The following is a 25,339-nucleotide window of genomic DNA, read 5'->3' on the forward strand; positions in this document are numbered from 1 at the left end:
TATTCATCGGGCCGGACCTAATCGCCTATTAGTCCAGTCCGAATAATAAGTAGCTGCACTGAGTCGAACCGGTATATAACCATAAAGAAACGATCCGAAGAAGAGTAAAAAAAAAGCAGCCCGTTGATCCCACTCATCTCGTCTCGATCCAAAAGGAGCAGTGCCAGCGCTCTCTTTTGTGGCACTGTGGAACAAAAATAAATATGAAGAAAAGGAAGATTAGAGAGAGTCAAAGATAATTATTAATATTTAACATTCTTATCCCAGCCAATTCTTTCATAGGTATATATTTCTTGATACTTCTTTTTTTTAATAATCCGATTTCACAATTTAATTTATTTTTTCACAACAAACAAATGTGCTTGCAATGTGAAAAATACTACTTACTTTTCATTTTTATTTCTTCCTAGTTTTTTAAGTTATGATGAGGTCAGGTAGTGCTGCTAAGTTAATTGTCGATGCGCTGCTTCAGCGCTTTCTTCCTCTTGCTAGACGACGTATTGAAACTGCCCAAGCACAGGTATAATATATAATATAATAAGCATTATTACTATTGTTATCATGCTTCAAATGAGATGAAGGCTGTTTTGTGTTTTTTTATTAGGATGGGCAGTACTTACGACCGTCCGACCCGGCTTATGAGCAAGTATTGGATTCACTAGCTATGGTAGCTCGACATACACCTGTGCCTCTTTTGGAAGCTTTACTTAAATGGAGAGAAAGGTGTGCCATTTTTAATTTTTTTCCCATCATGTTATACAACTCTTCATTCCTTACAATGTAGGGGAGTGCTAATATTACATGTCTTCAAACTTGAATTGTTATGGGAGCTTAACTGGAGTGTGTGATAGATAGACTCCGCTAGTAGAAATTAACCAAAACCCAACAATCACAATGATTTTCCCCCAGAACCATCTACTAGGGTCTCACTTCTCAGTGCCCCACCTGGAATATGTTGTCTGCTCTAACAGCTTTATATTTTTCTTTTTTCTTTTGATTAAGCTAATGTTTATGGTATGAGAAGGACTTTAAGAACTTAATTTGAACACTTTAGACTTATATGCACATGTGAGATACAATCTATGATACTTGGATACTGATACGAGTACTGTTACGGGGAAACAAGTACGGGATACGACATGGGGTTTTCATAAATTCAGGATATGGGTGGCTATTTTATGTTATTAATATTGTTTTGTTTCAGGAAAAAAAATCATATCTTCATTTTCCATACTTGGCCAGTAGTTGTTACAAGACATCAGATATTAAGTCGGTATCAATGAGGGGATAAGTATCTCCTGTATCCGTGTCCCGGTGGATACGGATGCAATGGGAAAAGTATCGTATCCGTGCATTTTTATAGGATACAATGGAACCTTTGCACCTCTAGTCTGTGACTTGCCTTCTTCGTCCTCTAGATATTGGCGTGCTGAACTTTGAAAGGATGTCGAAAGCATGGATTGCTCGATCTTCTACTCTCCTCTCGAGAGTTCTTCTAGAATCTGATACCAACATTACTTTATCAAAACTAAGTTGGTTAGCTAACACAATCACATATTAGACATCCCGTAGCTTGTAGAAAGGATGGAATCATTATCTTTTCACCAGCCACAGATACACCCTTACATGCTCAATGATCCCATTTTTTCCCCAAGGCCCAAGTGATCCTTGTCAAATATTAAAAGAAATCGATGGAGGAAGGGCTAAGGGCTCGAAACTTTGATCTTGTGGTAAACTACCAACATTTGAGGGAACATTCTTAAAAAAGGTGTTGTATGGAAGGAGGTAGGCATGTGGTGGTATAGAGTATTCCACTTAGAAGAGCCTTAATGATTGTGAAATATTTATCTGTGAGAGTTTTTTAGCTTCCATTTATGAATTGATAAATAGATTTGGGGATGCATATTCAAAAAAGGGGATTTGGGAGGCGAATGATGGTATCATAGTAAAATCTTATTACCCTCTCTAAAGTAAGAGTCTCTTGGTAATGGGGGTATTATCTATAATTCCCCAAATAGGAGAGTCTCTTTGTAATGGGGATATTACCTGTAATTTCCCATATATAAGTAGCCTTCTTATGGTGGTTGTCTTACTTGGAGAGAATCAAAATGTTTGGTAATCTCAACCGAAGGGTTATGAGCTTGCCAAATATTTGTATATTTTAACAGTGGAGGAGAAAAGTGATGATCATCTTCTTGTCAAATGTCCATTAGAATGAAGTATGGAATCTATTCATTCGGTAAATCGTGGGTGCCACCTTTAAACACAAAAGAAGCTTTGGTACGGGAGTCGATAATGGGGTCAGTCTCTAGCACGGTTGAGTAATTAGTCGGTCAAATTCCAATTTCAATTGTGTGGACACTATGGAAGGAAGGAACATAAGGGTCTTTGAGCAATGAAGAAGGAAGAGTCAAGGAGGTTTGGAAGTGGGCTGGTGCCTGTCCAAGCTTTCCAAGAGTGATTTTGTTGACTTTATTGGTATTTGGGGTTTGGGACAATCTTGTAATTTGAGGGGTTTGTCTTGTGTACTTGAGCATCTTTCTACATAGGGCCGTTAGTCCGTTACATGTACCTTGTGACACGTTGTAGTTTTAATGAGTTTTGGAATGAATTTTGGTTAAAGAAAATAAGATCGGACAAGTGCCAGTTACACGTGTTGATAGCTGATAAGCCTGTCTCATCATTCGTTAAAGGTTCAATACTCTCTTTGGTAAATGCTTTATGGGAACCTTTTACGGTATTTATTATGACATTTTAGTTTATTTATTTTTATTTTTATTATATTATTGCTAATGAAGAAGAAAGTTGAGAGAGAGAGGAGAGGAGAGGAGAGGAGAGAGTTCGGCTTAGTTGGTTTCGGCCTTCTCTCACACTTCTTATATAGGAAAATAGTATGTTTACAATATGAAAAATCTCAAAGACTCACAAAAAACTCTAACAATTATTTCTTAAATAGTTTTAAATAATTTTGATTTCTCATGTAATTATTATGCTTTGTCACAGTGAATCTCCAAAGGGAGCAAATGATGCTGCCACATTTCAAAGGAAGGTTAGTGCAGCTTTTCGAGTTTCGAGTTTCATGTTTTTTGTTTCTTTATTTCTCTTCCTATTATGGAGTATTATAATTAGAATTTAAAAATATGTTCCGAGGCTTGCACCTTGAGCCTTTTAAAAGATCAAGCACTAACGGTAGAGTCAACCAAGATCCCAATAACTTGTTTTTTTTCACAAAAAGAAAAAAAGAGAGAAATCCTCATCACAGCCTCCCTCAAATAAAAGGACAAATTAGCCGTTATTCTTGTTGAAAATCGTTCAACTTCAAAAAATAAAGTAAAAGCCTCGAGCTTCTTTAAGGCTCGCGACAAGCCTCCCAGAGGCAGACCGCCTTGAGGCTCATATGCGTTTTTAAAGCCCTTTTTAGCAATTAGATAAGTTAAATAGTATTTTATCGATTGATGAGGAGAAGAGGACATAAATCTTGAGAAAAAGAGAGAAAAGAATATGGACCTCAATTAGTTTCTGCCTCTCTCCCTCACGCATATGGGCCGCCTTGAGGCTCATAAAAAGCACTGTTTAGCAAGAAGGCAAGTTAAATAATGTTTTATCTATTGAAGAGGAGAAGGTGACGCAAATCTGGAGAAGAAGAGAAAAAAGAATATAGACCTTAATGAGTTCAGCCTCTCTCACTCTCTCTCTCCTTAACAGTCTATTTGATATCCTATCTTTACAGCCCCTCCTAATCTATGGTCAGATCTTGTCATCAAATTACAAAGGAATGCAGGGAGGGTGTAAAGGTAATTTTTGTTTCCCTTGACAAAAACCCAAAAAATGAACTTGACTTTTCTCCCTCTCTCTCTCTCCTCAAAAAGACGACAAACCAGTTCGCTTGAAGAAGTTAACAACAAAGTTTCTTGACAATTCATGGAAGAAACCAACCCAAAGAAAATAAAAATTGATGGAACCATGGGAAGTGCTGGGTTCTTCAATTGATGAGAGGAAGAAAGAGAGAGAGATAAGATCTGGAACTGTGAAGGAGAGAGAGATGTAGAGGATGAGGACGAAGGGTTTTAAGGAGCAAACTCGTATTTCTTTGTCTTCCTTCTTTCGCTCTCCTCATTACTTGTTCACACAAACGCGTTTTACCGTATCTTTGTTGTCCGCTTTGTTTTGTCTATTCCCTTTTTTGTGATCCTGCAATTCAGTGGGTTACATATCGTTGTTCACTGCACTTAAACAACTTAAACACATACACCACGTCACATATTCATGGATAGTGTCTCCTTGTTCATGCTGCCAAACAGGGCCTTCAAGAATGGACTGTGAGAGAGAATACAAGACAAAGCCCCCAGACAAAGCCTAGCCTAAAAGATTTACTTGGCGAAAAAAATGAAAATGACGGTTGTCTTCTGGGCGATATTTACCAAACAATAATCATTCCTTATGGCTGGTCCGACCAAAAATGGTAAGCACGGTGCGGGCAATTCCCTACTTAATTAAGAACGAAGGTAGGATTTAGAAGAAAGAGAGGCGGAGATCTCAATTAGAGAAGAAGTTAAGAAAAGAGAATAAGATACTAGACGAAGTGATGAAAAATTAGGTTAAGGGAAGTAAAATTGTGTTGCTGTTAATGGACGGGCCGTGTCTCAGTCCTAGTGTGGTTTGCGATCTTGGGCCTTGGTCTAGCTGCGATTTTGGACCCTTTATTTATTAATTATTATCATCAGGTTTGTTTCTTTCAAGTGGTGCATGAGTCTTATTCTAGTTCAGTGCTCCGTTCTGTCAATTGTTCGTGTGATCTGTAGCAGTTCCATGTGATTTACTGGAGAAACCCCTTTGCGTCAAAGTGTAAGGGCGCTAGCCACTTCCGCATCTGTCATATTTGGGAGACCTTGCTTCGTGGTGGAGCATTTAGCAATGCAGCCTGGTGACGGCTGCCCCTTTATCAGTTAACGTCTTTGGGACCGAATGGTCATTCATAATGTTTAGATGCTTCGGAGTAGGAAAGAATGGTTTCAATAAATCAGTAAAAGCATATTTTCATACATTCAAAGGATAGGAGATCACTGATGCATATATATGTATATGCCCTCAGGAAATGTCCCATAAATTAAAGGACTTTGACAAGGTATATTATTATGTATATAGAACTAATAGTTAGAGTTCATCATTCATATTTGGGATGCACAGTTGTGCATGTGAAGGAATTTCACTTTTATTTTCACTGCGATTATCTTGTTCATTAGTTAGTTGGTTGACATGCATGTGTATAGTTGTTTTTATGCACCTTGTTTGAGGAAACTTCAATTGGCATATACCTTGATACCTTATATACCCCTTTCAAGATGCATTTTTCACTTATTTTGGTGATGCAAATTATGCCTATATGATTGGATTTGGCCACGTCTTCAGCTTATAATTGGTCAGCATAAATAATGTTTGAACAATTGTTACAGCTTGCAGTGGAGTGCATATTTTGCTCAGCATGTATTCGTTTCGTAGAGTGCTGCCCTCAAGAGGGACTTACAGGTCTGATTATCATTTATACATTTGCTTCATTGTTTTCATTGCTCCATGACACAGTTCTTTGTGGATGCAGAAAAGCTTTGGTCTGGGCTTGAAAACTTTGTATTTGACTGGCTAATTAACGCCGACAGGTTAGGCTTATAGATTTATTATGTATTTCATGCGCAATCATATAAATCGTCTTCTCATATCCATGGTGGGAAGATCATATTTAAAAAATCAGCCACTAACTCATTGCTTAGGTCCTCTTCTTGGTGGGGGTGTCAATTTGGGATGTCATTTGTGGATGTCCAGGTAGATTTATGGATGTCAATTTGGGATGTCATTCTTGGTGGGGGTGTAAATTTGGGATGTCAATTTGATATATCAGTCCGGCTTTTGGTATGGGTGTCAATTCGCGCCCCCACAGTACATGATTATTTGGCCTTGACCTTAAGGCCACTGCTATAGCCATACCTTCATGACATTTCGACTTGCCTCCCGGCCATGAAGGCAATCCTTGTACCTCAACATTTTTATTTATTTATTTAAATTTTTTTTGAAAATTTAGTGTTCATGTGTGATATCACTGGAACTCGAGAGTGTTCCAAAAATGCAAATTTTATTGAAAATGTACTTTGAAGTTTGAAAGTAATGAAGTAGAAAATTTATTCTTACCGCTATGTGGCACAATTAAAAAATAAAAATTGATGTACGGTGAATTAAAAAGAGGAAGCACCTATGTGAACACAAAAATACAAAGTATCAATTTACTGTTTCATTCTTAAACGTTTAAAAGGCTTTTACAAAGTTGTCTTAATATAATTTGGCGAGGTTAAAAAGGAAAAATAAATATGTAATTAGATAATTTTCCTTACTCTTTTACCAAATTAAAGCCTTGCAATTACAATATCATCCGCATACGAGGGGCTCGAGAACACCTCTACCTTTCAAACAAATGCACAATACACTGTTATTACTTCCTAGTGGTCGCATCTGAAGCGGCAAGTAAAATTACTGTGGCCATGGAACTGATCAATAATTCAATATACAGTAATTCCGATTTAATGCTTGCTGATCTATGATGCACGAATAGTCCTAAAATGCCATTGCACTCGTATCGGTCGGGTACGATACCGATACGGGTACTGGATACTTCTAGGGTACTGGAATCCCTGAAATAGACCTGATCTAATAGTTCTACTCCATGGAAATGTAAATTGTTCTTGAGGCTTCAAGCTGTATTGACTTTGACATGTGTTATAATAGTTTTTCACATGTTCCTAACTAACTTTACTCGAAGAACTACTAACATAATTTTCAGAATACACATATATTTTAAAATATTCATATTAATTAGCCGTACCCATAGGTTGTACCCGTATCCTAATATTTCAAATAAGCCGTATCATACCCCGTACCGGTGTCGCCGTATCGGTACCCGTACCCATATCCGTGCATCATAGTTGCTGATACAATTTGCAGGCGAAGACATGATAAACATTAGGTTAAAGTCAGCTATGAGTTGAGGACATTGACCTCCTAAGGAAATGACTATCTAGATATAGAACTTTGATTGATTTCAAGGTAAAGTCGGGCAAAAACACATGCTGCTGACGATTTAGTAAATGGATATAGTTAATTGGTCCAATTGAGTCACATCAAACAGTTATTGATTCACTGCTAGTCTGCTACTTGCTATCCAATTTTAATATCCTTCATGAGAAGTTGTTTCTCCCCTGCCAAATAAGTAGGACTTTAATTAATAATGTAAGATATTGATTATTCGTATGTGTCCAACTGAAATATGCAGAGTTATATGTAATTACTTTTTGATATCTTCAACAAAAGAATTAAAAAGAATAGAGCAGAAAGTAAACCTTGTAAGTCCCACACTGAAGCCCAACTATCAGAATCTGCATGCGGGGCAGAAGTGATTTCACCGACTAAAAGAATCTCTGTTATGTAGGCATTCAAATAAAGAGAAATCACTGCTCTTGATTGAAGCATGTAATAAGGATCTTCCATTCTCGTACTGAACGAGGAGCATTGTACCATCTTTTAAGCCAGAATATATACATAATATCTTGCATATATACGAATGATCTCATATGCCCACAATTTTAGTAAGTCAGTTCTTTATGGAATGCAGGGTTGTTAGCCAGTTTGAATATCCATCATTGGTTGATCTGCGGAGTCTCCTTCTAGACTTAGTTGCGCAACTCTTGGGTGCTTTATCAAGAATAAGGTACACAAACCAACCTTTTATTTTCATTGGATGATCAACATGTCAAGTAAATTGTAGCTGTTAGATCCCAGAGGAACTATGTGGAGAATGTATAGGTTGAATCCAAGCTGTTAAATTATTGATGTCTTGTGGGGATCTAGTATTTGGTGTACAGAATGGAATAATCAAACTTTTAGTAACTTTCTCTTCTTAAGCTATTTTAAATGAATTAGTGTGTTATGTTTGTTCACTTTATTGAATGGAATGCAAAAGATATAGTTAAAAAGTAATATTTTTTTGGAAAGAAAATAACAAGAGAAGATATAAAGAAAACTAAAAGAAAAGGCCTGTTGATGTTGCTTTGATATTTGTTTTGGTTGGCTTTTGTTGTCTTAAGCCGCCGAGTTGAGCTCCCTAGCTCAATTCATCTCGTTTCATGCCTTACTGGAATGTATAATAAAGCAATGTAATTTTTCCTTTCATTTTGAGCCTTATTTGTTCAACTTTCATGGAGAAATGCATTTCTTGGTTAAGGGATTGTGGGGGTTTGATGAGTAATGGCAGAGTTAGTCGAGGGAAGTGATATTTTCTCGTTTCAAGAAAAGAAAACTTTGTTAAGAGAGTATAGGGTTCTTATCTCTCATACGAATATGGGATGTGGAGAGCTACTTTTAATTCTCCCCCGCTTTGTTTTTGAGTGGAATTAGGTGCAACCTTAGGTAGGTAACAAGATTCTTTTCTGGGAATCTACAAAATAACCCGCGTCCATACCCACTTACATATCAACTCGTGCATCGAGTAATAGCATACTTGCCCACTAATACACCGACACCCACTAACACACTACACTCAAAGCTGACCAACTAAATAAATCATCTACACACAAGCCAATATGTGGCAGCACCATATCAGATTGATGGTTGGGATGTGAGACCCTAGCCTATGCTTTAAGGGAAACCTATCATGCACTGCATGCACGAACGGACTATGTAGTACCCAGGGTATTCAGTTGAATGCCCTCAAACTCCAATGCTGAAAATTCATAGGTCTTCATAAAGAGGAAAATAAACAAGTGGCGGGTAAATAACAATTTCACTACCTTTAAGAATAGAATGGGCCGTCAACCATTTGTATACTTATATCTAGACAAGTAGCAAGAAGAGCCTGGACCCACATGTCTACATACAAGTAGGATCCATTTCAATTACATTCACCAACAGAAATGGCTGAGGCCATATTTCTAATCTTTTACCAAACAACTAAGGAGACAAAAAGTTTATTTCTTTTCCAAACCAAGTATTCACGACTTCTCATATTTATTGAACTTCCAATTCTTCAAACTTTTGTCATTTTTTAACCGTTTTCTATGAAACAAAAGCGCTATTATACATTATTGCTGTATTTGCATGTCGATTTTAATACCCTTGATGAAAATCTCAGGCTGCCACTGGCTGCATGGTTAGGTCTCAGTGCTCTCTATGTATTAACTTCCCTTGGCGTAACGTTTGAAGATCTTTCTCTGTGTGCAACACTGTAATTATAGAGTATCACACCCTATCAAAATAGGTACCTTTCCTGTTAAGGCTTTGATTTGCTTTCTTTTCTTGGTTGTGTGCACTTGCCTCTTGTCTTCTATTCCTAATTTTTCGGTCCAATCATTTGGGGTTCCAAATTTCCAATATACCTTCCAAGATTTCCTTTACTTTTTCATCTTCTTTTTCTCCTTTTTTTCCCCACTCCTTTATTGACGTGCCTCTTTGGATTACATCTTTACCATAAACAACCTTAAGGGCATCTCCAGAGAGAGAGAAGGGGGGGGTGTTACGGTTTACACCCCCAATCTCAATGATAGCTAATAACTAATAGATTGAGTGGAGAACTCTTACCCCGGGGTACAAGTTGGTAAAAGACTCAGGCGTAGTGACGCGCCAGCTTAAAATAAGCTTGGACAAGCTCATACGCCAGTTGGAGTGGCATGCGAGGTTAAAATAAGTAATTTCTTATAATGTAAAATATGCTTGGACGACACTCCAAGTGATGATCCTTTTTAATTCTAACTCGGACGTCATTCCAAGTGAGGCCCGTGTTTTAAAGTTCCAAATTTGCAAAAGTTTCCCATTGGAAGCTATCTTGTGTGGATATATCTATACTATACTTTTGTAATGGTTGAGGTCATCTAATCAATTATGCCGTGCATTTTTTGGAGGTCTACAGCCTTCAACGAGTTCAAAATCTGCCCTTTTTGAGCATTTTGTAGTGAAAGGGATTCAGCTAATGCATTTGGAGATTCGTTGATGTGGATTGCTGTGCTTAGGCTTCGAACTGTTATATTATCTCTCTTTATTTTTCTTGTTCTCAGTAATCTTCCTCAGCCTACTTTACTTTATCAACAAAAGTTCACTTTTATTGATCCAAAATAATTAATAGAGGTGGTTCACCTTTTAAAGTCAACAACTCTAGGGACTACAACAATTTTTCACTTGTTATCCGATAGAGTACAGAAACCAGAATCCATTTTCATATAGTCAACATTTAATGCTAAATTGCTAACCATATTGTGCATATTTTTCAGCTTGCCTTATTGACAATGACCGAGTGTGAATAATATATTTATGCGTGTTAACTTCTTTACGTTTTAGTTTGTCCAATCAAATGTAATTATTCTCTTTTCAACATTTTGAAAAGTTTCATGGTACTGCTTCACAGGAAAAGGTCTACCCCATTTATGCCATTAAGAAAAGAAGTTCCAAGAATTTCCTACATCACTTGGAACATGATACTGTGGATTTATTGTTGCTTTTCTCTTCTGTAGGTTTAGTTCTGTCACTGAGCGCTTTTTCATGGAACTCAATACTCGTCGTATTGACACTAGTGTTGCTAGAAGTGAAACACTTAGTATCATTAATGGGATGCGTTACCTTAAGCTTGGGGTATGTGTATTATAACTCTCATTTCTTTGTATTTTATTCGTAAGCAATTTTTGACATTTATAAGGGAGAAAATATAGAAGAAACTAAGAGGGATAAAGTTGGTGTATATATCATGCAAGACTACTAATGATCTGAGTTACATTGACACGAATGTGAAGTGTCTGGCACAGCAAAATATAAAAAAACTGAGGCACATCACATACAATTTGTGTCTCTGGTGTGTTCGACATGGAGTCTGACACAGATTATTTTTGAAATACGGAGTGTCCATGTAACATAGCTAATGATCTGTTGGTGTGTAGGTTAAGACCGAGGGTGGACTCAATGCCTCAGCATCGTTTGTGGCGAAAGCTAACCCTCTTAACCGTGCACCACATAAAAGGAAAAGTGAACTTCACCATGCACTGTGCAATATGCTTTCAAGCATACTAGCACCACTTGCAGATGGTGGGAAAAGCCAGTGGCCTCCAACAGGTGTGGACCCTGCACTTACATTATGGTACGAAGCCGTTGCTAGGATTAGATTGCAGCTTATACATTGGATGGACAAACAGAGCAAACATATAGCTGTAAGTACGTTATGAACAATCTTTTCTGTTCTCTTAGAGTCGAATGATTTTGCTTTGCTGTAACCCAAGCAGTATTGTACATAACATCAGAGATTGTCCTTATTTTATTGCCTTTCCTTGTCTCGAATTTTGCATGAACTTTTTTTTCTTGTTTTTAATATTTGCTAGATAATATCCTAAATTTACCGGAAAGGTGCAGAGGAGAAGCATGTTGTTTCCTGTTGAGTATTCCTGTTGACCTTGTTTGCTGGCTGATAATCGTGCTTTTTTAAAGGTTGGTTACCCGTTGGTGACTCTTCTCCTGTGCTTGGGCGATCCTCAAACCTTCAACAACAACTTAAGTCTTCACATGGAGCATTTGTACAAGCATCTTAGGGTTGGTTCACCATTTTTGTCATGTGCAAGTTGTTAAGTACTGCCCTGATACCATTGTCTATCTGTCAAGGTAATGTTCATCCTTTGCTGACTAAATTTTATTTTATTATGCAGGACAAGAACCACCGGCTTATGGCCTTGGACTGTCTTCATCGAGTTGTGAGATTTTACTTGAGTGTTTATGCAGATTATCAACCTCAAAATCGTGTGTGGGATTACCTAGACAGTGTAACATCACAACTTCTGACAGTTCTCAGGAAAGGCATGCTAACTCAGGATGTTCAGCATGACAAACTCGTTGAGTTCTGCGTAACTATGGCGGAAAGCAACTTGGACTTTTCCATGAACCACATGATACTAGAACTTCTGAAGCCCGATAGTCCAAGTGAAGCAAAGGTCATTGGCTTACGTGCTCTACTTGCTATTGTCTCGTCGCCTTCTAATAGACAGTCTGGCTTAGAAGTTTTCAAAGGTGATTAGTTTTTTTTTCATAATATATCTCAACTCGTTTCTGGACATCTTGTCTCAGACTTTTCTATTACAATGACAGTTCATGGTATTGGCCACTATATTCCAAAAGTGAAGTCTGCAATTGAATCCATCTTAAGGTCTTCCCATCGAACGTATTGTCAGGCTCTTCTTACTTCTTCAAAGACTACAATTGGTAACTCCTTTGCACATGAATTACTTTATTCTGGCTAAAAGTATAATTCTTGGCATTTCATTATAAATGTAAAGAAATAATACATGTGTGGAGAGTAAACATATCAATGATATCTTATTTAATGAAATTGAGAATGGTATCTCGTGAGCTTACTAGTATCAAATTACATGTATTTTCCAGAGTATCAGTTTCAAATTATTATGGCATGAGTTTTGGACATAATCAATTAGAGGATACTAAGCAACTACACGTTTAGATTGAAGCATATTTTGTCGGAACCTAAAAACTGGAAATATTGTTTGTCTAGGGACTTCATAGACACATGTCTTTCAAAAAGATAATTCAGTGCTTCTCTTTGAGCAGGTTGCTCTTTAGCATTGTTCTGTTGAGTGAGCTATCTTGGGACAGTTAACTGATTGAGCCTGGACAAACGTATATTTGTACATGTGAAGAAATCTTGTCTTTGACAATATGCCATGTCCTGATTCATTTTATATATTACCCACCGGAGTTTGATTACATATGTATATAACCACCTCTTTGGTCGAGATATATATGATCCTCTAGTTCGGTATATATTGTCCACATGCTCCTCTCTTCGGATGCATTGTAAATTTATTATTCATTGATGAAATTAATTTTATCGATACAATAAATAAATTGGATAAACTATTTGTCAAAATATAATTCCTAACTTTTGTTAAATATATAGAACTTAGAAGTTCGGTATATATAGTTCACATGCCATTTATAGTTCAGTATATATTGTCCACATGCCATTTACGTGATCTGAATTACAAATAGCATGATATTTAGCTTAGGAAAGATAGAACTGAAGCATATTACTGATACTTGTATCATATGCCTGTCCTGGATTCTATCAAATGAAGAGTTGATTTCATTCTCCCATATCGGTTCCCGTAGGCAGTATCCACATTTTCATAGGAATGCGTACAGATTTATGTAAAATTCATAGGGGAGGCCCAGAGTAGGGGCAAAGTGCACCGCTTGCAGCTAAGTCTGCCTTACTGCCTAGATGGACTACACGAGAAACGGGCAATGTTCTTGGTCACTTTTAACTTGATGTCTATTATCTGGTCATTGTTAGTATATTTGACTTGATTGTCATGCTTCCTAAATCTGTTACCTGTGTATAATACTGCATTCTGAGGTCACATTAAGATGTTATAAATTTTGCAGACGCTGTCTCCAAGGAAAAATCCCAAGGATATCTCTTCAGATCTGTGCTAAAGTGCATACCACATCTGATTGAAGAAGTTGGTCGAAGTGATAAAATCACTGAAATAATTCCTCAACATGGCATAAGTATTGACCCTGGTGTCCGTGAAGAAGCAGTGCAGGTGTTGAATCGTATTGTAAGATGCCTTCCAAGTCGTCGATTTGCAGTTATGAAAGGAATGGCTGGCTTCATCCAACGGCTTCCTGACGAGTACCCTCTTCTCATTCAAACATCATTGGGACGCCTGGTGGAACTTATGCGTTTTTGGAGGGCTTGTTTATCTGATGAAAAACTAGAATATGATGATCAGGATGCTAAAAGGGTGTGTGCAGGAAGTGTGTCTATGGACGCAATTGAATGTCGTACCTCGGAGATAGATGCCATTGGTCTTCTTTTCCTTAGCTCCGTGGATATTCAGATCAGACACACGGCACTGGAATTATTGCGATGTGTTCGGGCTTTGACAAATGATATAAGTGACTACCTGTTGAATGGGCGATCTGATAGTAAAATGAAAACTGAAGCTGATCAAATATTCATAATCGATGTCCTAGAAGAAAATGGCGTAAGTTTCCACACTTGAATATTTTTCGTTTTATTTCTCTCCTTAGTTTTATAGTGTCTGGTGTAAATCTGAATGCAGACCTCAAACTTGCTCCTTTATATCTGCAGGATGACATTGTCCAAAGCTGCTATTGGGATTCTGGACGTTCGTATGATTTGAGACGGGAGTCTGAAGCAGTTCCTGCTGATGTGACAATTTATTCCATTCTAGAGAGCCAAGATAAGAGCAGATGGGGCCGCTGTCTGAGTGAGCTTGTAAAATATGCTGGTGAACTCTGCCCCACCACTGTGCAGGACGCCAAGTAAGAGAATTCTTTTCACCGAAAAAGAAATCCTCCTTCTATATCAAACCTTTATGGGGAAAATGCTGAATATGATGAATTTCAAAATTTTAGTATTGAGAATTATAAACATGCTCCCAATTGTCAGTTAACTCACAATTCCAACTTTAGTTCCTGTCTATTTCTTATAGTATTTATTTATATTCATAGTAGAAGACATATTTGATATTTAATCTTTACACATAATAGGAGTTTGGCTATAGGCAATCTTATTTTAAAATTTTAAGTGATTCTGTTTTTTTTTTGGCACAGAGAATATTGGTATTTTCTTTGGTTAGCAAGGAAAACCCTAACTATTAATAAGGGCTTGTAATTTATTTTAGGTCAGAGTTGATGTTTAGTAGTTTTTGAGAGATTAGAATAAAAGAATAACCTTTAGGGTGCTTGAATATTTTCTATAAGATGTGGATTTTAATTCAATTGTTTGCTTCTGCAAATTGTTAATCCACAATAGTCAAGGGGTGAGTTGTTGTAGACATGTTCTCTATGTCGGGGATCATCCTCACAAAAATTAGACCATTCAGATGTCTCTAATCTTAGAAACAGACGTATCAAAGAGATGATTGTCAACTTTTGTCCTTTGTGCTTAAGGGATGGGGAATCGGTGAATCATCTTTTGTTGTTGTGCCATATTTCTTGGAGAATTTGGTGTTTCTTTATTCTAGAATCCGGGGTTTCTTTGGTTTGTCCTATGTTAGTGAAGAAACTTTTAGCCTCATGGAACTTGAATATCCATTCTCTGAAGGGACACCACCTCTGGAGCATGCTCCCCCTTTTGCGATTTTGTGTGGTATATGGTTGGAGAGGAATAACAAACATTTTGAAGACACGCCATTGTGGGGTATATATATATATACACACACACACACACTTTACCGATAAAAAAAAAGATGTCTCTAACCTAGCCAAAAGTTTGTTTCAGAAGTGAATTATTCTGAACCGTTAGATAAACTTCAAATCGTGAACACAAGTTTTGGCAAGACTTGACGCTTTCAAATGGGCTAGTTTTTTGTGAGGTTATCTTCAAGATGAGGAGAAATCCTCACAAAAAATCAGTCCCAAACAATTCTCTATCTGTGCACAAAACCATGTCATTTTGCTTGGGTTTCATTTTGTGTACACGCCTTATGTAACTTAAATATTGAAGAACCAAAGGCTGTTTTTTGTGAGGACATTCTCCTCAATATATATAAATATAATTGCACACACACACACACACACACACTTTACAGATTAAAAAATAATATATATTGCAATTTTTGGGTATCTTTGGTAGCTCCTCCCCTGCTTTAAAAATTTGTAATCCAAATCTTCATTGAAGTATTGAACTCGAAGCTTATCACGCTTAACCTGTGAAAACACCAAAAGTAATATATTTTGAAATTGGCAGGTTGGAGGTTATGCAGCGGCTTGCTAAAATTACATCTATTGAACTAGGTGGGAAGGCTCCTCACCAATCACAGGATGTAGAAAATAAACTAGATCAGTGGCTAATATATGCTATGTTTGCGTGTTCTTGTCCACCTACTGGCAAAGAAGTTGGTGGCCTAGCAACAACTAAGGATCTTTATTATCTCATTTTTCCTTCGCTAAAATCTGGATCTGAAGCGCATGTCGTAAGTGTTTCTGGCTAAGGATTATTTTCTAACCTTGTTAAATATCTCAAAGCTAATGATTCTCAATATTTGGCATAATCCTAACTGTGCTAACTATTTGATTTGATTCTTAATATTCTTAAATATCTCTTCCTTTTTTTCTTATTCTTTTTCTCTGACCGGTAAAAAGGATTAATTTGATATACTCAGAGTACAAGCATCCTGGAGATGGATAATGTCCCATCTCGTACTCTCTTAGTAATCCACCAAGAGGAGCGTGAGTATTTGCAACTATAAAAGTATCGCATAAAGATTACGTAAAGATGCTATCCCAGTTCTTGAAAGAAAATCAAGTCGCAGAAAGTCTAGTGGGTATCAAAGACCTGATATTTGAAGGCTTCTCCATTATAATTTCTGCCTTGGATTCCGGATGAGTGGTTTGGTTGTAAAGAGAGATGGTTCTACATAATTGGGTTACCTAAAACTTAAGGGGAGTACAGGTTATTTATGATGTAGCTTCCATCCTTTGGTTGTTTTAGCAAATCTACTGTTCCACAGTTCTGTTTGGAAGCTGTCAAGGTTCTGATGTTGTTGGAAAATCCAACTTCTTATTTTTGAACCAATCGTAGTCGAGGGTGGGGGGAGTCGTATAAGGTGGAAGTTATTGCATAATAGATTAAACCATAAAAGACATTGGGGTGGCTCTGATAAGGGTTAATGCAGTGTTGAGGTGGTGTACTGGAGAAGATGGTGATGTAACAAGGAAAGAACCAGAGGAGGTATTGCTAATTGAAGGGCCTACTGAAAATGGGGGTATTATTAACATATGACTTATCAAATTATCTATCTGGTCCTGAAAAGATTCAGCAAAAAACAGAAACAATTCGAAGGTTCAGGTACTGGGGCAAGCATCTTGGATGGATTACCAAAGGAGATTTGCATGGGCTTGGATGCTACACGCTAGCAACAGATTCATGGAGGATGAGAGTATAAAATCTGTACTGATGGGAGTGAAATGGGTTCAGGCCCAAGATCTGATGGACTGGAACTAAGTGCAGGACCTAGTGGACCAGTTAGTAGAATCCAGTGGACCGATGTAGCCATGTATAGGAAGAAAAGATCATTGAGACCCAGGTCACAAGCATGGAACTAAATAGAGAGAGGGATGTGTTGGGGATCTTGGGCGTAGATGAAGCCCAAAATCAAGAGGGAAGTCCAAAGCGGTGCTGTGAAACAAGGCCCAAAGGTAAGCAGCAGATCCAGAAGCAAGGAGAAAAATAGACGGGAGATAAGTGTCATCAATAATTGAGTCTGTTATTGAGAACCTTGAAAGATTACTGGAAGAGGTGCGCAGGGATTAAAAATCAATTTGACAACCAAAGAATGATCGTGGCTGTAGAGGTAAATGAAAGGAAGGATGAATCAGGCACTAGGCAGGTGAGGGGACAGCAGTGAGATAAAGGAGATGGTGAAGAAACCAATTATAAAGACGAGAAAGTATCACTAATGGAAATTGGTGAAGATGGGGAGCAAACATCGGCGCAAGTAGAAAGAAGCTTGGAAATCTAATCGATGACAATGAGAGGAGAACAGGCTTGTGGAGGCTACTGAAATTAAGATAGTGATTATTATGATGTCCTAGATAGTGGTGAGGAAGATGATAAGGAAGGTCATCTTAACTTCAGTTGCTCAGAATCATTATAGGAGTGTTAGGAGAGCTCAGAGCTGGGGGGAGGAGAATGGGGAAGTAGGGTCCGAGGATTAGAGATGGGTGGTGGTGACTAGAAGTTGGATTGTTGTGTAGGTCGTATATAGGGTGTTATACCCCATATGGTGTTTTTTCTCTTTTTTGGCTAGTTTGGATTTTCCATTTCTTTATTTGTGGTTTTTTGGGGCTGGGCCTGTCTAGTCCCTAGATTATGTGGGTTACCTGCGCAGGGCATTGTTATAATTGTTTGTTGTTTAATCAATTTAATCAACTTTTACATTTATCAAGAAAAAAGTCACAAAGAAATCTTAATTATTTAATCGTCTAAAGGCTGAAATTTGCATATGCTTAATTGAAAAGAACCTTTTTGATGTCAAAAATTATCCTATGCTAATTACTAGAAAATGATAACTAATGGCAACTTTTTTTTATCAAAAAAACTCAATTCCTTTCATTCAAATGGTAACTGACAATTTTATGGTCATGTAAGTGTGGAGACCCTAAAACAAAATTGCTTTTAACATTAGGCATGCATAGACAATTGGTTTTGTTATATGTAAATGAAATACTTTATTAAGTGCATAGATCAGTTGTCAATACAATCCCTACACAATCACACAACAAGTGCTAGTGCATAGATCACTTGTCAATACCATCCCTACACAATCACACAAGAAGTGCTATGTACATTTACCAGCAATATCTTTAAATAAATTAAATAGACTCAACTTATCTTTCTTTCTTTCAACAACAAACAATGTTTTGGTTTCATTACATTGATTTGCTCTTGCTGAATATGTTCAGCAATGAAATTTTAGTGGTTAAATTTGCACTGTATGTGGTATTTTGGATTATTGTGACCATAAAGTAACAGAACTAGTAGAAAAGAAAGTTAATGAAACAGTTTTCACTAATTTTAATAATGATGATGATCCAGTTTCTTTCCTGTTCAGCATGCAGCCACCATGGCTCTTGGCCGCTCACCACTGGAAGTCTGTGATGTCATGTTTAGTGAACTTGCGTCATTCGTTGAGGAGGTATCGTCAGAAACAGAAGGAAAGCCAAAATGGAAGGTATTTCAGAAGCTAAAATGTCCTTTTGTTTCATTGAGCCTAACTTGAATAACTGAATCAACCTACTTGTCTAATAAGGATAGACAAACTGGATGCCCGAGTAAAAGGAAAAAAGGAAAAAGAAGTATGGCTGCCTTGAATTCCTCGAACTATTACGTTTGTTTCCACTAGAAATAACAGTGGTTATTCGAGTTGAGTTCGGGACATCATTTCAGAGTTCTTTTTTGAATATACTTTATTTTTCCTATGTTATATCTTACATGGACACACCATATTTTAAAAATAATCCGTGTTGAATACGTATCCACGTATCCGTGTCAGACAGATATCTGGCACATATTGTATGTGATATACCCCAACTTTTCATATTACGCCTTGTTTGACACTTTGTATCCGTGTCGGATACGGACACAGGTATCCATGTCAATGTTAGAGTTTGAACAATCAAACTCTTTTTTCTTCCTTGACTAAACTTCAGGGTTTCCTCACTCGTTGGTTTTGTGAATATCCATATTTAGTAGAAACATTGATATTTACAAGAGATTGCTGTATGGTAGCTGCGTTTGGGTGAGTGGAAACCAGACCGCTTTTTATAGAGTCCCCACCTGAGCACAAATTTCCTTAAGGAGTATCCCTCTCACTTCTCTCGAATCACCGCCCAGCGAGCCACCAAAGCTGTAATCGAACCGACTGTCTGCTCCACAGTTTAAGGCACTATCCTCAAAGTGCCTTGTATTCCTCACCAACCACTAACCCCACATCATCGGAAATGGTAATATGTTCCAGAAGTGGAGTATTAGGTATAAATGTATTTTAGACTGTTAAGTATCAGGGCAAAATGGAGTATCTCTACACCTGCGCAACTTTAAGGTGTTCATGTCTTATTTCGTTCTAGCAGAAGGACCACTACATGGACTTATTCTAGAATTTTATATATAAATTATACTAGTCTTAGAATTCTAACAACAAAACCTTAAATAAAATGTCTCGTCCAGCTGAAAAAGCCTGTTTGTCCATGGAAATATCATAGTTTGACGTATACCACTACATGGACTTATTCTAGAATTTTATATATAAATTATACTAGTCTTAGAATTCTAACAACAAAACCTTAAATAAAATGTCTTGCCCAGCTGAAAAAGCCTGTTTGTCCATGGAAATATCATAGTTTGATGTATGTTAGTAGCAAACTTGACTGTCTTAGTTTCTTAAGAAATGTCTCAACTGTTTGTTGGAAGAAATTTTAGTACAAATGGTCTATCCATTTCATTGACTGTGGTGTTTATTGCAAGTAATATACAATGAATCGGTGTTATGATTGCAGAATCAAAAGGTCCGCCGTGAGGAACTTCGTGTCCACATTGCAAATATATATCGCAGTGTTGCTGAGAATATCTGGCCTGGAATGTTGAGCCGCAAACCTGTTTTTCGTCTTCATTATTTGAAGTTCATTGAAGAGACAATGAGACATGTTGTGACAACCCCTAATGAGAGCTTTCAAGAGATGCAACCTCTTCGCTTTGCCTTGGCTTCTGTACTGGGATCGCTAGCCCCAGATTTGGTGGAGTCAAGATCAGAGAAATTCGATGTCAGAACTAGAAAGAGGCTTTTTGATCTTCTTCTTTCTTGGTGTGATGAAACAGGTAGTACATGGGGTCAGGATGGGGCTAATGAATATCGCCGTGAAATTGAGCGCTACAAGCAAGCTCAGCACACTCGGTCAAAGGACTCTGTGGACAAAATTTCATTTGACAAGGAAATGAATGAACAGGTTGAGGCTATCCAGTGGGCATCCATGAATGCAATGGCTTCGCTCTTGTATGGTCCTTGCTTCGATGATAACGCGAGAAAGATGAGTGGCCGGGTAATATGTTGGATTAACAGTTTGTTCATTGAACCTGCACCTAGGGCACCTTTTGGTTATTCACCAGCTGATCCAAGAACTCCTTCTTACTCAAAATACACGGGAGAAGGAGGCCGTGCTGCTATTGGACGTGATCGGCATAAGGGTGGCCATCTGCGGATTTCCTTGGCAAGAACAGCTTTGAAGAATCTTCTTCAGACAAATCTGGACCTGTTTCCTGCTTGCATTGACCAGGTTATTTCCTACTCTTAATTAGTGATCCCCTCCTACACTGTACCAGTGAGAGGTGCAGATTAGCTCATTTATCATCTAAGCATAATTCAAATAGAATAACCTCGTCCACAAACCTGATAATATAATTGAGCCAGAAGTGGTTCTCACATTACTATCATTTATATGATATATCTGTGAAGTACTGACTCTACTCTTAAAATTCTTCAGTGCTACTATTCAGATGCTGCTATAGCTGATGGTTACTTCAGTGTTCTGGCCGAAGTCTACATGCGCCAAGAGATTCCAAAATGTGAAATTCAGAGACTCCTTAGCCTTATACTCTATAAGGTGGTAGACCCATCAAGGCAGATACGAGACGATGCTCTTCAGATGCTTGAAACTCTCTCTGTCCGTGAGTGGGCTGAGGAGGGCACCGAGGTCACTGGTCATTATCGAGCTGCAGTCGTCGGAAACCTCCCAGACTCCTACCAACAATTTCAGTACAAGCTCTCGTGTACGCTTGCCAAAGATCACCCTGAGCTGAGTCAGCTTCTCTGTGAAGAGATCATGCAACGGCAACTTGATGCTGTGGACATAATTGCGCAGCATCAGGTCTTAACGTGCATGGCTCCATGGATCGAGAACCTTAATTTCTGGAAACTCAAGGACTCAGGTTGGAGTGAAAGATTATTAAAAAGCCTCTACTATGTGACATGGCGGCATGGGGACCAGTTTCCTGATGAAATTGAGAAACTCTGGAGCACAATTGCCAGCAAGCCCAAAAACATTAGTCCAGTTCTCGATTTTTTGATCACTAAAGGGATGGAAGATTGTGATTCAAACGCATCTGCTGAAATTAGTGGAGCATTTGCGACGTACTTTTCTGTTGCTAAACGCGTGAGCTTGTATCTAGCTCGTATATGTCCACAGCGCACAATTGATCACCTTGTTTATCAATTGGCTCAGAGGATGCTGGAGGATAGTCTGGAACCAGTCAGGCCAAATGCAAGCAAGGGTGATGCTTGTAGTAACTTAGTGTTGGAGTTCTCTCAGGGGCCAACATCAACACAAATATCTTCTATTGTTGACAGCCAGCCTCACATGTCGCCTTTGCTTGTGCGGGGTTCCTTTGATGGCCCACTTAGGAACACAAGTGGAAGCCTCAGCTGGCGAACATCAGCCGTGACAGGACGGAGTACATCTGGCCCACTAAGTCCAATGCCTCCTGAAATGAACATTGTTCCTGTTGGAGCTGGGCGATCAGGGCAGCTCCTTCCTTCGTTGGTCAACATGTCAGGGCCATTGATGGGAGTCCGTACGTCAACAGGTAGCCTGCGTAGCCGCCATGTGTCACGTGACAGCGGAGATTATCTGATTGACACTCCAAACTCTGGTGAAGATGGATTACATTCTGGGAGTGGAGTGCATGCAGTCAATGCTGGAGAGCTCCAATCAGCATTGCAGGGGCACCAGCAACACTCACTGACTCATGCAGACATAGCATTGATTCTACTTGCAGAGATTGCTTATGAGAATGATGAAGATTTCCGTGAGCACCTACCATTACTCTTCCATGTTACTTTTGTGTCAATGGACAGCTCAGAAGATATTGTATTAGAACACTGTCAGCACCTGCTTGTCAACCTGCTCTACTCACTCGCAGGTAGGCACCTCGAACTATATGAGGTTGAGAACAATGATGGGGAGAACAAGCAGCAGGTTGTCAGTTTGATTAAATATGTTCAGTCAAAGCGTGGAAGCATGATGTGGGAAAATGAGGATCCTTCAGTCATGCGAACAGAGCTTCCCAGTGCGGCACTCTTGTCAGCGTTGGTGCAAAGCATGGTGGATGCCATCTTCTTTCAAGGCGACCTCCGTGAGACATGGGGTTCCGAGGCACTTAAGTGGGCTATGGAGTGCACATCCAGGCATCTTGCTTGTCGTTCCCACCAAATATATCGTGCTTTGCGACCCACTGTCACAAGTGATACATGTGTCTCACTCCTTCGATGCCTTCACAGGTGCCTGGGGAACCCTGTTCCTTCTGTTTTGGGTTTTGTTATGGAGATTTTACTGACAATGCAAGTAATGGTGGAAACCATGGAGCCAGAGAAGGTGATACTCTACCCTCAACTATTCTGGGGCTGTGTTGCAATAATGCACACTGATTTTGTGCATGTGTACTGCCAAGTGCTTGAGCTCTTTGCTCGTGTCATTGACCGGTTATCATTTCGAGACACAACGACAGAGAACGTGCTTCTTTCTAGCATGCCTAGAGATGAGCTTGATGACAATGGCTGTGACATGGAGCTTCAGCGAATGGAGTCGAGGGTGGCAAGTGAACCACCAGCAGCAGGTGGGAAGGTACCAGCTTTTGAAGGCGTACAACCTCTTGTTCTTAAAGGTCTCATGTCAACTGTCAGTCATAACTCCTCCATTGAGGTGCTTTCACGGATCACGCTGCACTCATGCGACTCCATTTTTGGAGATGCTGAAACACGACTCCTGATGCACATTACCGGATTGCTCCCCTGGCTCTGCTTACAGCTCAGCAAGGATTTGTTGCTCGGACCGACTTCCATACTACTGCAGCAGTGGCAAAAAGCTTGCTCTGTTGCTGCCAACATCTCAAGTTGGTGCAGAGCGAAGTCTTTTGATGAACTATCAGCTGTGTTTTTAGCTTATTCTCGAGGTCAAATTACATCCATCGATAATCTACTTGCTTGTGTTTCCCCATTGTTGTGCCATGAGTGGTTTCCAAAGCACTCGGCACTGGCGTTTGGGCACTTGTTAAGACTCCTTGAGAAGGGGCCAGTCGAGTATCAGCGTGTGATACTACTCATTCTCAAAGCCTTGCTTCAGCACACAGCAATGGATGCAGCCCAGAGCCCACATGTATATGCAATTGTGTCACAGCTTGTTGAGAGTACATTGTGTTGGGAGGCATTGAGTGTATTGGAAGCCCTTTTACAGAGTTGTAGCACCTTCACTGGTTCCAATCAACATGATACTGGTGGTCTGGAAAATGGATTTAGTGGGAATGAAGAGAAGGTTCTTGTTCCTCAAAGCTCATTTAAGGCTCGGAGTGGGCCACTTCAGTACGCTGCAGGGTCAGGATTTGGTACTGGACCAGCTCCAGTAGCACAAAGTGGGACAACAGAATCAGGTTTGTCGCAGAGGGAGGTAGCTTTACAGAATACACGCCTGATTCTTGGTCGAGTGCTTGATACCTGTGCATTTGGGAAAAGAAGGGATTATAGGAGGCTTGTTCCTTTTGTGACCAGTATGAGAAATCCATAACAACGTCTATATCTCCTTGTACACTTAACGTCCAGTGGTTAGGGTTTTTGGGTTCGAAAATTCGTTCTGTACATAGGCATATCTGTTAAATATTCATAACATAGGCTGCCAACATCTGTATTTTATGTTTGTTTTACTCATACAAGGAAAAAAGAAAAGATCCACTGTTACTGTGGCCTTGTTTTCCAATTTTGCAGAATAGGAAGGAGATGAAGTTGGCTTAATATGATTATGAGTCTCCATGATTATCTCATTATTCATTCCGCATTTCCTATGTACTTAGTTTACGGTGTTTGACCATCTATGACTGTCGCAACTACGTGCCCCGAGTATTTTTTTGTTGTTGTTGTTAGAAACCTCCAGTGTGGAGGGGGGTTCGGCAGACCGCTGCCAGTTTATTAATCATAAATTTTTTTGGGGGGTAGGGGGTACAAGCCTTACCCCAATACATGAAACTATGCCTCCATAGTAAACTAGCTAACTAGTTGAATCTATTTATAAGAATGAAAACAACCATTACAAAACAATGCCATTTAAACTCTAAAATTATCAATATCAACCATGTACGCACCATGTACGCTTAAGAAACCAGGGAGGGCCTTTTCCACCATAAAACCAACCAAGAATAATTTGAGAATCCACTTCAACAATTAATGGCTTAAAATTATGTTGTAAGCATATCTTTAAACCTTCCATAACAGCTAGGAGTTCAGCCTAGTATTAGAACCATGACCAAAATAAAATGAGAATGCTTTACAAATACCATGATGATTTCGTATAATGCCTCCTCCTCGTGCCCTGAGCTCACTCCAGTATGTTCATTAACGCATAAGTAAGTTTTGGCACACTTCCGTAGTCGACATATCTGCTTATCCTTAGTGGCCTTCAACTAGTGGTGTAGGTACTTGACTGCCCCGCCCTTTTTTTTTTCTAAGCATAATGTATTAAATAGAAATAAAAGTACAAGAAGTTGGCTTAATCAAAATGTTAACATGAAGCATTTATTCTTCAAGCTATATGTACTCTAATTAAGAAAGTCTGAAGTGATTTTATACGAAACAAGGTTAGCCATTTGAATACTCTTAGGCTCAGTCTATTACAAATTAAGAAAAAGATTGTATTGGTATATTTCCGTCAGAATGAATTAAATCTCTCCTAGTGTGTTCGAATCCTA

At 38.7% G+C, this 25,339-nt stretch overlaps 1 protein-coding gene across 2 annotated transcripts; it reads left to right on the top strand.

Moving 5' to 3' along the window:
- The first annotated feature begins 104 nt into the window (after positions 1-104).
- Positions 105-24,421, top strand: LOC147493430 (ARM repeat superfamily protein). 2 transcript variants are annotated; one of them, XM_086564081.1, is made up of 18 exons: positions 105-282; positions 411-520; positions 605-723; positions 3,004-3,049; positions 5,454-5,526; positions 5,597-5,654; positions 7,655-7,750; positions 10,542-10,659; positions 10,962-11,228; positions 11,503-11,604; positions 11,718-12,075; positions 12,154-12,267; positions 13,468-14,072; positions 14,180-14,373; positions 15,803-16,028; positions 18,669-18,788; positions 20,113-20,886; positions 21,094-24,421. In XM_086564081.1, the coding sequence occupies exons 2-18, from the start codon at positions 422-424 to the stop codon at positions 24,163-24,165; spliced, it is 6,441 nt and encodes a 2,146-aa protein (XP_086420207.1). In that variant the 5' UTR covers positions 105-282; positions 411-421; the 3' UTR covers positions 24,166-24,421. The 2 variants fall into 2 exon arrangements, with proteins under 2 accessions (XP_086420207.1, XP_086420208.1); XM_086564082.1 differs by lacking the exons at positions 105-282; positions 411-520; positions 605-723; ... (3 more) ...; positions 7,655-7,750; positions 10,542-10,659 and having other exon boundaries at positions 11,115-11,232.
- Positions 24,422-25,339: the final 918 nt, after the last annotated feature.

This window comes from Coptis chinensis, chromosome 6 (genome assembly GCF_015680905.1).
Source record: "Coptis chinensis isolate HL-2020 chromosome 6, ASM1568090v1, whole genome shotgun sequence".
Classification (NCBI taxonomy): domain Eukaryota; kingdom Viridiplantae; phylum Streptophyta; class Magnoliopsida; order Ranunculales; family Ranunculaceae; genus Coptis; species Coptis chinensis.